This window comes from Pecten maximus, chromosome 7 (genome assembly GCF_902652985.1).
Source record: "Pecten maximus chromosome 7, xPecMax1.1, whole genome shotgun sequence".
Lineage (NCBI taxonomy): Eukaryota > Metazoa > Mollusca > Bivalvia > Pectinida > Pectinidae > Pecten > Pecten maximus.
This window is the reverse complement of record NC_047021.1, coordinates 8,026,173-8,040,389: the sequence shown is the minus strand read 5'-3', so window position 1 is coordinate 8,040,389 and position 14,217 is coordinate 8,026,173. Positions and strand designations below refer to the sequence as shown.

General features: G+C 33.9%; 1 protein-coding gene across 1 annotated transcript in view; it reads right to left on the bottom strand.

The window, feature by feature from the left end:
- Positions 1 to 1,809: 1,809 nt before the first annotated feature.
- The window catches only part of LOC117331497 (prostaglandin reductase 1-like), a 38,828-nt gene continuing 26,420 nt past the window's right edge, over positions 1,810 to 14,217 (bottom strand). The window contains exons 5-9 of the mRNA XM_033890233.1: positions 13,874 to 13,991; positions 12,897 to 13,049; positions 11,657 to 11,762; positions 3,266 to 3,384; positions 1,810 to 2,344 (exon numbers count right to left, since the gene is read on the bottom strand). Of these exons, the coding sequence (XP_033746124.1) occupies positions 2,234 to 2,344; positions 3,266 to 3,384; positions 11,657 to 11,762; positions 12,897 to 13,049; positions 13,874 to 13,991 (607 nt within the window). The 3' untranslated portion in view covers positions 1,810 to 2,233. The remainder of the gene's footprint in view (positions 2,345 to 3,265; positions 3,385 to 11,656; positions 11,763 to 12,896; positions 13,050 to 13,873; positions 13,992 to 14,217) is intronic.

Here is a 14,217-nt window from a genome sequence, read left to right as displayed (position 1 = left end):
TGTGTATTTGAATTTGCAGTTTACTTTATTTTGGCTCTGCTGTATCTAATTCTCTCCTTTTTTTCTTTTTTCTTTTTGAAATGTGCTAATGCCTTTGTGTATCTTTTGTACAATCATTCACAGCAGCGTTACAGAAGTATACTATTTGTATCGTTCGACAAGGAATGTGTATCTCACAAACGAATAAACGTCTCGACATCTTTGTCATCTGTAATGTTGACCCTGACAATATCAGCACAACTGCGAAGCGATTGATTACATCTTTTATATGTATGAGGAACGTAACAAAAATAAATGACATCAAGTGTAACTGTATCCAACACGGTTGTTTTAAACGGGATACGTGGATCTTGCATATGCAGAAGTGGGAGAGAGTAATGTCCAAATCACGTGTTATTAGTGCGACAACGAAGAATACTGACAAAATAACGAAACCATAATTTAAACTCAAAATTGATTGACAAAAATATAATTTGTATGGAGACTTCTGATAAAGTACAAGGAGAACATGACCAGGTGTTTCGGGAGAGTAAGCATCTTCGTTTTCATCGACGACGTCCGCCATACAAATGTAGGTCAAATCGTGGTTAATTCACAATTAGAATGGTTACAATGGAACCATAAGGAATATATCAAGCAACAAACACGTCTGCATCCATAAAGCATAAAGAAATCATAAAATATCATGATGTCGACCATTAAACTTCCTGTCCTTCAATAACCCGCATCTCTCCAAACCATGTGTTGTAATTTTTAATCACGATAATGGAACCAACCCCTTGAATATGGAAACAACTGGCCAGGTAAACACCGTAGTGGGATTTTGCTATCTGAAAGTGCCAAAATACCAATTGGGAAACATGGTATAAATGTCAGACGCGTTTGACGCTTGTTGATATGCCCTGTTGTTCCGTTGTCACCACCCTAACTTTCGTGTGATATTTTAAATTAACCTAAACTTGACCTATATGTCCATGGCGGGTGTCACTGATGAAGCAGAAGACGCCTACTCTTCCGGATCACATGGTTTAATCATTCGTGTACTTTTTCATGCATCCCCATGCAGGTCTGCATTTTGGTGGTATTTCCTCTCCCTTGTTTAATCGATTTTTCCGTTTGAACTATGGCTTCGTTATAATGACTGTTTTCTTCGGCTTATGTCGACCTTTGATATTAGTTTTACAGGGTACACCATATTTGATCGACATGGTCAATGAAATTTTTGTTTTCCACAATAATTCGTCAATATACCAATAAATGAAACAATTGCAATGTCTACGCTTCCTGTTCTGATGTCTTCGATATAATTTGTGTGACAACGAAGAATACCATTCATCGACATTGTTACTTAATTACACTACATTTAACAGTATCCCTAAAGGACTGCATCCACGATTTAATTCTATTATGAATGGAAGTAAGTGCAAAACGTTGTTGATAGAGATTCTAATGAAGTTTCAGAATCCAATATAAACGAAGTCGATTCTGCATCTTTCTCTCTATCCGGGATTTCGAAAGATTCCAATACTGAAAAAAAAGAAAGATTTGGCAGTATTTCGTCCTACGATAAACCGATAAACCAGACATTGTATATGTAGGGATCTCCTGGATGTCCCGGCAACCCTAGCCAAGCCTAGTACGTGTAAATGTCATAGTGATTACAGACGAAGATCGAATTATTAAATGGCTTATCTGCAAGCAAATCCAATATTATATAACCCACATAAGGCACACCTGATGCCATATACAACGTTAGAGGATTTTACAATCTAGGGTTTCAAAGCTGCTGGCCGAATATTCTTTTTTTTAATTTTTTGATGAATTATTGTAAAGTTTGTTAGTAATGTGGATACTGCTTTTGTTTTGCAATTTTTGGTTCCACATTCTGTATCATCTGTATCAGAGCCAGGTATTTTGAATCAAAAAAAAATCTCTTATCAGAGCTTGGTAAGATTGAACACGTGGATTATTTTATGATATATCATGTACTTTGTTTTATTTTTTGAACTCTTAACATTTTTTTTTTCAGTTTATTTAAAAAATTTCATATGAAACACTTAATCATGTACGATTCTGTACATGATAATATATAATCGATCAAGTTACTTCTGTTCTGTTGTACCGTAGTGGTGAACTATAGGCTGACAAAATATCAATGGATTCTGATGATATGAGCAGACATTTCAGTTTGAATGAGGGAAGAGTAGCTCCGCGCTCTTGAGTCGTATTTTAACTATGCTGAGACTATCGCCTTTCCCGTGTTAGCACCATCAAACAGTCCAATGAAGGCACTCGGCATGTTTTGGAATCCCTTAGTAATTGATTCTCTGTACTTGATTTTTCCCTGAAAAATGAAAATGTTATGGACATAACAAAAACATTAATTGAATAAAATAAACAATTGAAGTAGAAAATGAACACTTTTGAATAAACTAGGAAAACTGCATGTACATTTGAACATTTTTTTTATTATTTTTTTTACATCAAGCTAAGATCAGCTCTCAAAATAACTGAAAACTGAATCGTGTCTGTCAAAGTAAGTGTTCTCTAATAATACTGTCAATTAAAGTGTTAGTTAAAAATATACCTCATATATGTACCATAGTAACATGGAGACCTGAGGTAGCAACGCTGGATTCGACGATCTGATGGTAAATTATTCAACAGCCAATCAGGGGGAAACAACAGCGAATATCAACATAATAACGGAACCATTATTCTACCTCAAATTCGGTAAAATGGGAGCAGCATTTGTATAGAGACTCTGGAGCAAAAGTCTAGGTGCAAGGAAATTGGATTTGGGATATATAGGAATGTGGATTACATGTCGTGTTCGAGACGGTAAATTTCTACACGCATAAAGTGTTCTATTTGAACGCTTCCGAGATTGATCATTTCAACACCAACGCAAATACATATTTTGGAAAATGTGAATTTAAATTGCAGTTTAAATCTTAAAACCTGAAAGACAACCAAAAAAGTACAGTCAGACTCATGTCAAGCCTTTTTAAGACATTTTGGTTGGACTAGTCCTGACGTCAGTGTGAAAGGAAGGATCTGATTGGTCAGTTGCTCATAAACGGAGATTCCAACTAATCTCCGCCATATCTCGAGATGTAACAAAACATAGAAAACGAAGTGGAATAAGATCCCTGATTTTAATTTCGGTCCTCTCAGGCAATACATACATAGGTAACCGGTTATCTAGCTGTCATCTCAGTTTGAAACTTTTTGAAATATATAAGTGAAACATTGCTAAACTCACCTCTTTTATCCACTCTGCCATTACTTTCTCCCCCTCCGCCCATCTTGACATGAATTGCATCACATTAAACGCCTGAATCTTCAGCTGTTTGCTTAGCATATTGTAGAAGGGATATTCACCTTAAAAGAGCAAAATCACGCATATATCTCAGTGAAAAATATTTTATAGTAAGAAATTTCAATGTACGTGTAGTTAACCACGTTACATTTAAAACTATTGTATTCTAGGCTGCCGTTTTGTTACAGTTGATACTCTTTTAATCATTTTTAAATTCAAATTCTGGGTGACCCAATCTCACTTTCCAGTTCTTTTTATCACCCAAAGCATATACTGTATATTTGACTAAATATCATAAGTCAGGATACCACAATGATCCTCACATATTCCCGATAACGTAATTTTGTATATAGTTTTACATTTCAGCTTACAACGCTCCGCTGTTAGTTAATCATTTATGATATGCCATATTTAATGATTTTTAAGATGTTTTACCAATACGTTAAAGGGAAATATGAGGGATCAGTTTGTGATTGTTACTGAATAATCTACATACTAATACCTACAGTTGAGTGTAGACTAAAGGTTACACAAAGTGCACTCCGAGTGCACTCCGTTTGGACTCCAGGTAAACTTGGAGTGCACTCCGAGTGCACTCCAAGTTTACCTGGAGTCCTATCAGGCCCCAATCCTACCTGGGTCCACATGTAACACATGTACCTGTAACCAAGTACATATATACATACTGTTTATAGATAGATGTATACTCTTATACATTTTGACTCCTTAAACATGTAACAATAAGATATGTGTTACTGTTTTATCTTTGTATATATCATCTTATTTTGTTGGTTCAGTTTTCGTTGGTTAACTAATAATATCTAATATAATTGATTTTTGACACAAACGTAAGTTTGAGTCTATGTCAGCGCTTTTGAGGTGTAGCTGACAAAATCTACGATGCCCTCTGGCGGATACTGCCTTGGCCAATCTAACCGTTGCTTTACAGTAACTCTGTAATGCTATGCAGTAAATATTTGTAAATATCGTAAATATTCACGATAAAAAATGACATATAGTAAAGTTCAGCTATAAAAAAATTACCTTTTGTTTTGTTGACACAAACGTAGACACAAACGTAAGTTTGAGTCTATGTCAGCGCTTTTGAGGGCTCTGGCGGATACTGCTGTTGGCCAATCTAAACGTTGCTTTACAGTAACTCCGTAATGTTATGCAGTAAATATTTGTTTAACTTCACGATAAAAAATGACATACAGTGAAGTTCAGCTATTAAAAAAAATCACCTTTTGTTTTGTTGTATTTTAGAAGCTGACAGGACAATGTGGTTTTTTTTGGCATTTTCGTTCGCTCTGACACAACTTCCACTGCCACTTCACAATCATATTCTATCGCAAAAAAAAAATAGTCCCGTGACTTACGGAGTCAAATGCAACACTACAGTTTCGTTAGATATATGACAAAACAACAGAACCTCACAAATAGATAGTTTTCAAAGTATTTAATTTAAGTATGTTCTGTCGATGATACGTAAGAATATTTGTCCGCGTTGAACGCATTAGATTTCACGCGGAATGATACAATCGACTTTTCGCTGGCGCCATATTGCTGCTTACCTGTGACCCGGAAGAAAAATCTACTAACATCACGCTGAATTTTCATCATCGACATCTATGTGTTTTTTTTCTTTGGTGGCATGTTACTGAATGGGTTATAATATTGATAAAGTTTCGTCGGAATATCGTTGTTATTTTGTACATTGAAAAATCACTCATCCAGCATCCGATTTTGTCCGCCATCTTTCAGTAATGTAAACAATAATAAAAGAAAGAGTAGGTGATCAAACCCAACTTTGAATGTCATTTTCTCACTGAAATATTAACTTGCATGTGATTGATGTAGTCTGCAGATGGTTAGATTATATAGATGTTTTTTTACGAAAGAAAAAAAGTTGTCTATTCATCATGACAATATCACAACAACGGCAGTCGAGTACCATACGCATGTTTGCAAATAAAAAGTTAAATAAATTCTCACTGAATAGGGTTTCGAAATGTCAAATGGACTTGTGAATATTAATATTGACTTCGGATCTATTGATTATATCCTACGTAATGCACATGCAGTTTTTCGTTTACAGAACGCGTACCGCATTAACGTGGCTGTCTGCATGCAGATGTAGACGTCACTGAAAATTTCATCTCTAATTATAGCGACTGATTCTTTTTTTTCTAATATTCGTGATGGTTTAAAAAAAATAGAAAATGATCTATCATTATCATTTGAAATATTACATAACAGTCGAAGCATATTATAAAAAAGAAAGGGGTCTACGATGTACATCTACATAGACCTTTATTATGTTTGGTGGAGTTTTGAACGCTTCAGGGACGGTTAAAGGGCAGTAACTCTTTAGAAAACACCATTTTTCATGGAAATGTACTGATTGCTAAATTTAACCAGAGATATTTAAAGGCAGTGGAAATGTTATATTCCTACATCTGCGGTTTTTTCTGTCTTAAATCATTTCAGCTTCTGAATTAAATTAACCTTTAAACTAATGCACAGTAAAGTATTGATAAATCAATGCAAATAATTTATTATAACTTAGATTTATTATTATTATTTAATCTTTTTTTCTTTACAACACTAGTACATATTATTTGAGAAGAACAGCAAAAATTACTAAGTTCATTATTCTTCTAAACAACAAAAATTTGTAAAACTTTTTTGTGTTGTGCATATATCCTATTGTGAAATAACTTGGCATGACTAAAGATAATAGTATTGTCTTGATGGCTGTTACATACTATATCATAGGTTGAGTTTAATAATTATTTTCTTCTTGTCAATTATGGTAAATGGTGAAAACACATTTTTTTCATTTAAATTGTTAAGTCGGTTTAATGTTCAAATTCAGATTAATTTAATTAAAGCAACTATTAATAATGTATATATGTGTTAACTTTTCTGACAAAGTCTTCAAGTAACCTGATTATATTTGACAGAGAATCAAAATAAGTAATTTTGTTGTTAAGAATAGTGGGCTTAGCCATTTACAACTGTTTAGATTCTACTTAATAAGGTTTGATTTTTAACATTTTGGCAAATTTATCTTATCAATATCCAATTTAGTTTTAAAGATAAGCAGTACTTCCATTTTTATGAAAATAAAAATTACTTCAGTGTTCTAATAATTTAAACACATGAACAATTGAAAGAAATACATTTGTATGAAAAGCATTCATAATGGACTTTGAAGAATGCTACTACATGTACAGTTCATCCAGTGTGGGCATTCGAACTACATTTTCATCTGACAGATGCTGCAGATTAAAAAAAAAACTCTGATTTTGAAATCGATGATATCAATACATATAGCTACATTCACATCTCACTAACATTAATTAACATTATATATATACCATACATACATATATATATGTATCATGCAGTTACAGTTATGTATATGGTACATATACTATTGCGGAGAATATTTGATGCAATGTACATAAGTGAAAAACAAAATTCCACTTCAAATTGATTTGAACTGTACATGTGAATGAATGTGTTTTTGTTGTATAGATTATTTGTAGCTACACAGTATGGAGTGTAAACATATAACGTAGCGTGCTATATGAAAATCATGTTCATTCTAATGAGCGATTAAGAAACTGTCTCAAGTCTGAGCTGATATGAGCATGTAATTCTAAGTTTTGAATATAGTGCTTAGTTTAATGTGCCCGTCGTGATGGTATACCCTGCCCTGTCTACATCCGCATTCTACGCTTCCAGAGTCTATTTATCAGAACGAGGTGTTTTTAACCCACCATCATCAGATGGTGGGCTATTCAAATCGCCCTGCGTCAGTGGTCCGTCCGTCCCTCCATCCGTAAACAATTCTTGTTATCGCTATTTCTCAAAGTACTGAAGGGATCTTCTAAAATTTCATAGGTTTCTCTTGGTTTCTAGTTATGAATATTGCATTTTGAGACCAATCGGAAAACAATATGGCCGACAGGCAGCCATCTTAGGTTTTGACAATTGAAGTTTGTTATTGCTATTTCTCAGAAAGCACTGAATTGATCTTTCTCAAATTTCATATGTAGGTTCCTCTTGGTGCTAACATTAGTTATGCATATTGCATTTTGAGACCAATCGGAAAACAATAAGGCCGACAGGCAGCCATTTTGGATTTTGTCAATTGAAGTTTGTTATCACTATTTCTCAGAAAGTGTTGACGGCATCTTTTTCAAATTTCATAAGTAGGTTCCCCTCGGTGCCTAGTTATGCATATTGCGTTTTGAGACCAATCGGAAAACAACATGGCCGACAGGCAGCCATCTTGGATTTGGACAATTGAAGTTTGTTATCGCTATTTCTCAAAAAGTGCTGAAGGGATCTTTCTCAAATTTGATATGTAGGTTCCCCTTGGTGGGTGGTTATGCATAATGCATTTTGAGACCAATCGGAAAACAATATGGCCGACAGGCAGCCATCTTAGGTTTTGACAATTGAAGTTTGTTATTGCTATTTCTCAGAAAGCACTGAATTGATCTTTCTCAAATTTCATATGTAGGTTCATCTTGGTGCTTACATTAATTATGCATATTGCATTTTGAGACCAATCGGAAAACAATATGGCCGACAGGCAGCCATCTTGGATTTGGACAATTGAAGTTTGTTATCACTATTTCTCAGAAAGTGCTGAAGGGATCTTTCTCAAATTTTATATGTAGGTTCCCCTCGGTGCCTAGTTATGGATATTGCATTTTGAGACTAATCTGAAAACAACATGGCCGACAGGCAGCCATATTGTATTTTGACAATTGAAGTTTGTTATCGCTATTTTACAGAAGGTACTGAAGGGATAGAACAATCTGCCACAAAATATCATTCAAAACCTTGACATAACATCATTCAAACCAGGGCTCGCACACACGATAAAATCCTAAAACAATCACACAAATGTTTTTAACCTGAGCTCTCTCTTATCTAAAAGCTGGTAGCTAGATGGGGCGCTACATCAAATGTATAAATATTTTTTCAAATGCTAATGATAATGATAATTTGTGAAGCGCTTATAGGCATGGGATCCTCAAAAGTTTGAAAAGAAAGGCCTCATTAATTTTACAGGTAATCTAGGACCTTCATATTACATCTACAACTACGTATACATTAACCCATTGAAGATGTCAAATAAGATTACCCGAGTACCTATTCTGACAATTAGCTGCCAAGACGCACTTGCAATCAAAAGTAGATATGAATTTCTTTTCTTGCCAATATTTTGTCCTAGTCCTAATCAGGTATTGGTGATGTTCCATACAAAGTTGACCATGTCCCCACTAAACAAAAGCAGTTAAAATAATTTGTTTTCGTTTGTGTCTTCAGTACTTTCAGTACTTTGATTTCTATTAGTAAACCCTATATAAAATGAATAGATCTGGCACTTCTTTGAAAAATGTATGATAGCATTCCTTTGATTTGAAGAGTTTTAACAAGCCACGTCAATTAGTAGAAAATTGGCAATAAACAAAAATGTATTTGGCAAGTTTTTTTTGGTCTCTCAAAAAACAGAGTTTGATTGTGTACTGGACATAACTTGTACTCGAAATACTAAGTACTGTTTTTAATATATTTCAAATACTTTTCTTCCAACAGTTCATATTTATCTTAACATACAACAAAAAAGAAAGTTGGTTTTTTTATCACCTTGATAGCATGTATTCCGGATCTAATGTCTAATGACCTCTTCCTCCAAGTTTACCTCATAAGGTGTGAAGATCTGGACAGGTGTACACACAGTCATCTAACTAGATAAAGACCCCCTTAATTGTTAGATGGAAACTGGTCATCACACGTTACCTTTACCTAGCCCGAGTTTCCTCTGGCATTGACACCATGTCTGGTATGGTGTCAGGGCTACAGGAAATTTAACTCAGGCTGACCTATACCAAGGTCATATAGAATATAGGTACACCCTTGTGACGGTTGATATCTGACACCTTTGAAATTATATGGTTGTCCATTCCTATTACAGTATTATAATATTAAAACAGTTATAAGTCATTAATATAAAAAAAAAATATTTGATTTTTTTTTTATTTCAAACTGGTACTATTACTTTATGTCTTTGATGTTATAATGGAAGCATGTATAGAGTATTAGAGGTCAATATGTAAATCAACATAGATTAATATAATTTTCATGTTTGAGTTAAGTAAATACTTATCAAACATTCCATACACCAATTGCAGCAGGCCTTATGCAATTTTTTTTCAAAGTTTGAACATTTAACTTTATGATTTTATAATTGGTTTGAACAACCATTGAACATTCATGACCTGTATCTGTTACATACAATGTATGAGTGACACATATCATGATAGTCATTAGATATTGACTGAATGGGAATAGAAAACGATGTAGTTCCAACAGGTCAGTTTTACAGGTAAATGGTACATACCATAGGTTGTCGTGTCCAACTGCCCTGAGGCAAATTTTACCTCAGGCTCTATAATCTTATTTCCTGGATGAGAACAATGTGTACTAATTAAGGGTATAAGGCTATAGGTTGGTTTTGGGAAATGGTGAATTTACATTCATTATACCATTTTGAATTACACTGAAATCATTTATTTATTTTATTTTAATCTCTTTCTTTACAATTAATTTTTTAAAGCAATGTCTTTATATTTTTGAATATAACAAGATAAGAACTGCATCATTTCTGAAATTGATTTGCATTAATTTTTTTTGAACTGATATCATTCAACATTGTACCTCTACATACCGGACACCTGCATAAACCAGCCAATACGTTTGGTCTCAATGACTCACGGTTTAGACAGGTTACAATGTAATAAGAAACAGCTTATTTTACTTTCTAATTTAAGTAAAGAATGACTTCATTTCAATAGAGTTTGTCTTCTTAAACCTGTTAACCAATTTGTTAATGGTTTTACAACTTATCTTGATATTTCCACCTTAATTACACTGGTATTTCGTTTATACATGTAATTTTGGTCTGATTAAGGCCTCTCAAACGGAGAGCTACAATCCTTTCCTTCAAGTCAGGAGATTATATATATAATCTTACTGTTCTGTTAATTGGCCTGAGGTTATAACACTGTGACCATGCTTTGCACAGCTTCATCATTTGAAGCCATACAGTGACAGTATTGACACAGGTATTTCTGTGAACCCAGGACAGTACCTGTAGCTGGCTCCTAAAACTTACCTGGCACCGTATCAGGGGTGTCAGGCCAGAGTCAGTCATGCATGGCCAATAATAATAGCAATTAAACAGATACTGTCATTTATTATTGGTAGTACAGAACTACATACTTGTGTGTACCTTATGTCAGAATATTAATTTAACTAGGTAATACTCGTAAATATGTACAGTTGTAAATGTATATTTTTCTAATGATACATTTAAATATATAACCTATATAAACTAAAATGATTGTTTATTTTATAATTACTTGCCTGAATTGAGTACATATATGTAGAGAATGTCTTAAATAAAAACGCATAATTCATTAAATACTGTAAACTTTCAATATTTTGAATAATCAATAACATAATATAGAGTCATGATATATGTACAGTAATAAATATAAAAATAATTTTCAATTCCTTAATAAAATGAAATACAATTTACTTACATCTAAATGAAATATGAAATAATAAGCAATTAACTTTCATAGAAACCTGATTATAGCATGAATTGTATAACTGTCTTTTATGGATCTTAATAAATATAAATTTAACATGTAGGCATTATTACCATGTATTAACAATAAAAGAAATATTCCTAGTAGACTAAACAAATGTTAACAGTAATATTAACAGAACAAAAGTAATTTGTAAATATCTATTTGTTTATATGTAAATTATATTAAAAGCATCAAAGTATTGATATATATATATGATATAGTCTGATTATAGAACTGGGGCAGACATGGTGTCTTAAAGGACTCCAGGTAGACTCGGAGTCCACTTGGAGTGCACTCCAAGTTTACCTGGAGTCCAAACGGAGTGCACTCCAAGTCCAAATGGAGTGCACTCGGAGTGCACTTGGGTGTAACCTTTAGTCTACACTCAACTGTATGTAATGAATATATAAACAACATGTTCACAATGAATGATCCATGATTTTACAAAAGTGTGCAGCAATCAAACGATTGATGAATAAAATGTATATTAATTGTATGGTCATAATGACTGACCAACAATGTTACGATGATGTGCAGCGATCAAACAAGGGAAGTAAAGAAAGAAGAGACAAAAATTAATCGCATATTAAAAACGGAGGTAACTTAAGTCTAAGGAAAACATTCGTTCAGATGACAAATGTGAAATTACTACCTTTAGGTGGTTCCTGGTCGCTGTACGTGGATATATGTCCACACAGGGCCACCCGTCCGTACTGCTTCATGTGTTTGAGTGCTGTAGCAGTAAACTCACCTCCAATCTACAACACAGATAGCGAAGAGGACAAAGATATTGTATCGCTTTCTATACAAGGATATAATTTCAGTGAGTTCTGTGACGGATCTGGTCTTATAATTACACAATTAAGCTTCGTGAGAATTAGTATCATTAATATATGTGGAGTTATAAGATTAGTGCATAATTGGTTTATAGTCTACTCTGGACCTTTTGAAAATATCACGAGATGGGTTTCACACATAGGATGTGTATAAATTTTACTTTGGAACTTTTGAAAATCTCTCGAGATGGGTTTCACACATAGGTGTATATATTTAACTCTTGACCTTTTGAAAATCTTAAGAGATGGGTATACAAGCATTTTACCTTAGTCTGTTTTTATGAGTGATGAAATTGTCGACATTGCATGTTTTAATTCATTCTAATTTGGATCTTTTACTTTTTGCGCTTATTGACTTAATCAGACTAACTATGAATAAAACCATTTTACAGATTACAGAATTTGACACGTGTTTCCTGCTTGACATTACGTTGTTTGTATGAGTTGAAAAAAAACAACTCGCAGTACTGTTGTTGTATAAGGACTGGTATCGTTTTGTCTTAGCTGCAATTGTCGTCAGCTTTCCGATGAAACATCGCTAAATTAAATGTATATTCTCGGTTTTAATTGTTCTTTATTATGTCACAGATGAAATGTTTACAAACGACACTGTCACCCAGGCAGTGAATTGAGACGTTGATAAGTTAATGGGACAATTTGTTTAAGCTTACTTTGTAGCGTGACTCAATCTCTCATTAAAGTTTGCTCCAATCCTCATTGAGAAGTAATCATGTCAACATAAGTAAATGTGTTTAATTGACATTGAGGAAATCATTTAACGTATTTAACGAACATATATGTCTTTCTTTTGAATATCACATTATTTCTAACCTGAAGCGCAAACACCAAGACCAGGTAAAACTTTCCTACATAGAAGGGGACACGGTAACAATATTTCTATAAACCTAATGGACAGAGGACAAGGTCAAAAACGACAGTAGATGCAATCATCCAGATGTAGTGAGGAAACTACTCATATTTTTGTAGTAATATTGGTATGGTTTGTGATGTATTTAAGTTATTCAAGATTTTCATTTAATGACAGCAATTACTCACATTATCAAAGAAACAATCAAAACCGTCCGGGGCAGCCGCTTTCAACGCCTCGGATAGATCCACCTTCTTATAGTTGAATACCTCGTCAAAACCTAACTCCTTCAGCCATTTACATTTGGCATCTGTTCCGGCACACCCAACCACCTTGCATCCCTGATAAACAAATGCATTACAATGAAAAGGCGTGTCACCTTAGACTTATTAGGTTGCAGATCGTGTTATAATTTCGCCTCGGTTAAACAAAAACACATCGTAGAAATACATTATCGTGAACAATACTTGGACATTCTTTATCCTGTGTGCTTATGAAAACACGCAAAATTTACAACGTTTCTTGCATTCTAATATTCTTCATTAACAAGATGCATATAAGAAAGAAATGTATCGGCGTTTTTCAAAAGTAAAATGGGTGATATGTTATCTAGTTCGTTAGATTGTTCGCGATCATTATTGATTAATGCCATATGAAAACAGCTGTCGTTCTGGAGCACCAACAGATGTTTGGTCTGGTTTGATTTGATAACTGATCTACCACATCCACCTAGATACGGTAGTGTGACACTCAAACCGGTCACATTATAGTGTCATTATATTGATATATCACATCTGGACACGATAGTGTGACACCCTAACCGGTCACATTATAATGCCATTACACTGATACATCACGCCTTGATACAGTAGTATGACACTCTACCCGGTCACAACTTACCGCTTACTTAAAAGCTGAGCATCACGCAATTACAACGAAGTACAAAATCTATGCCTGTTGGCTTTTTTAGACGAATCAAAAGGCGTTCAGAAAAAGAGAAAGAAATAAGTCGACTTTTACGAATAAAGCAACAGTTAGGTAGAGCAGATGCAATACCTACTTCCTAGGTCTTACTAACAGAAGAAAGCATGGCACAGAAATAAGTAGACAAGAAGGAACGAGAAATAAATAAAAAGGTATTTTAAACTGTAGATAAATAAGCTACCTTTATTTTGGCGATTTGTCCGACAATATAGCCTGTTGCCCCGGCAGCACCGTTGACCAGTACCGTTTCACTTTCCTTTGGCTGGCAAATCTCCAGTAAACCAAAGTAAGCTGTCATTCTGTAGATATTTATTTGTATTTGACAAAAATAAATATATTATAATAAAACAAAGAATTTTGTATATCTGAAAACTTGTAAAATGTAAAGCTACTAGTCAAGTACCGGTGCTTGGAATGGTAATTATGGTATTATTTTCAGAGATCCAATAAACAATTTTTATGCAAATAAATGTCGGAATGGATCATCAAATTAATCATATCTAAACACAAAATGATAACCAGTGT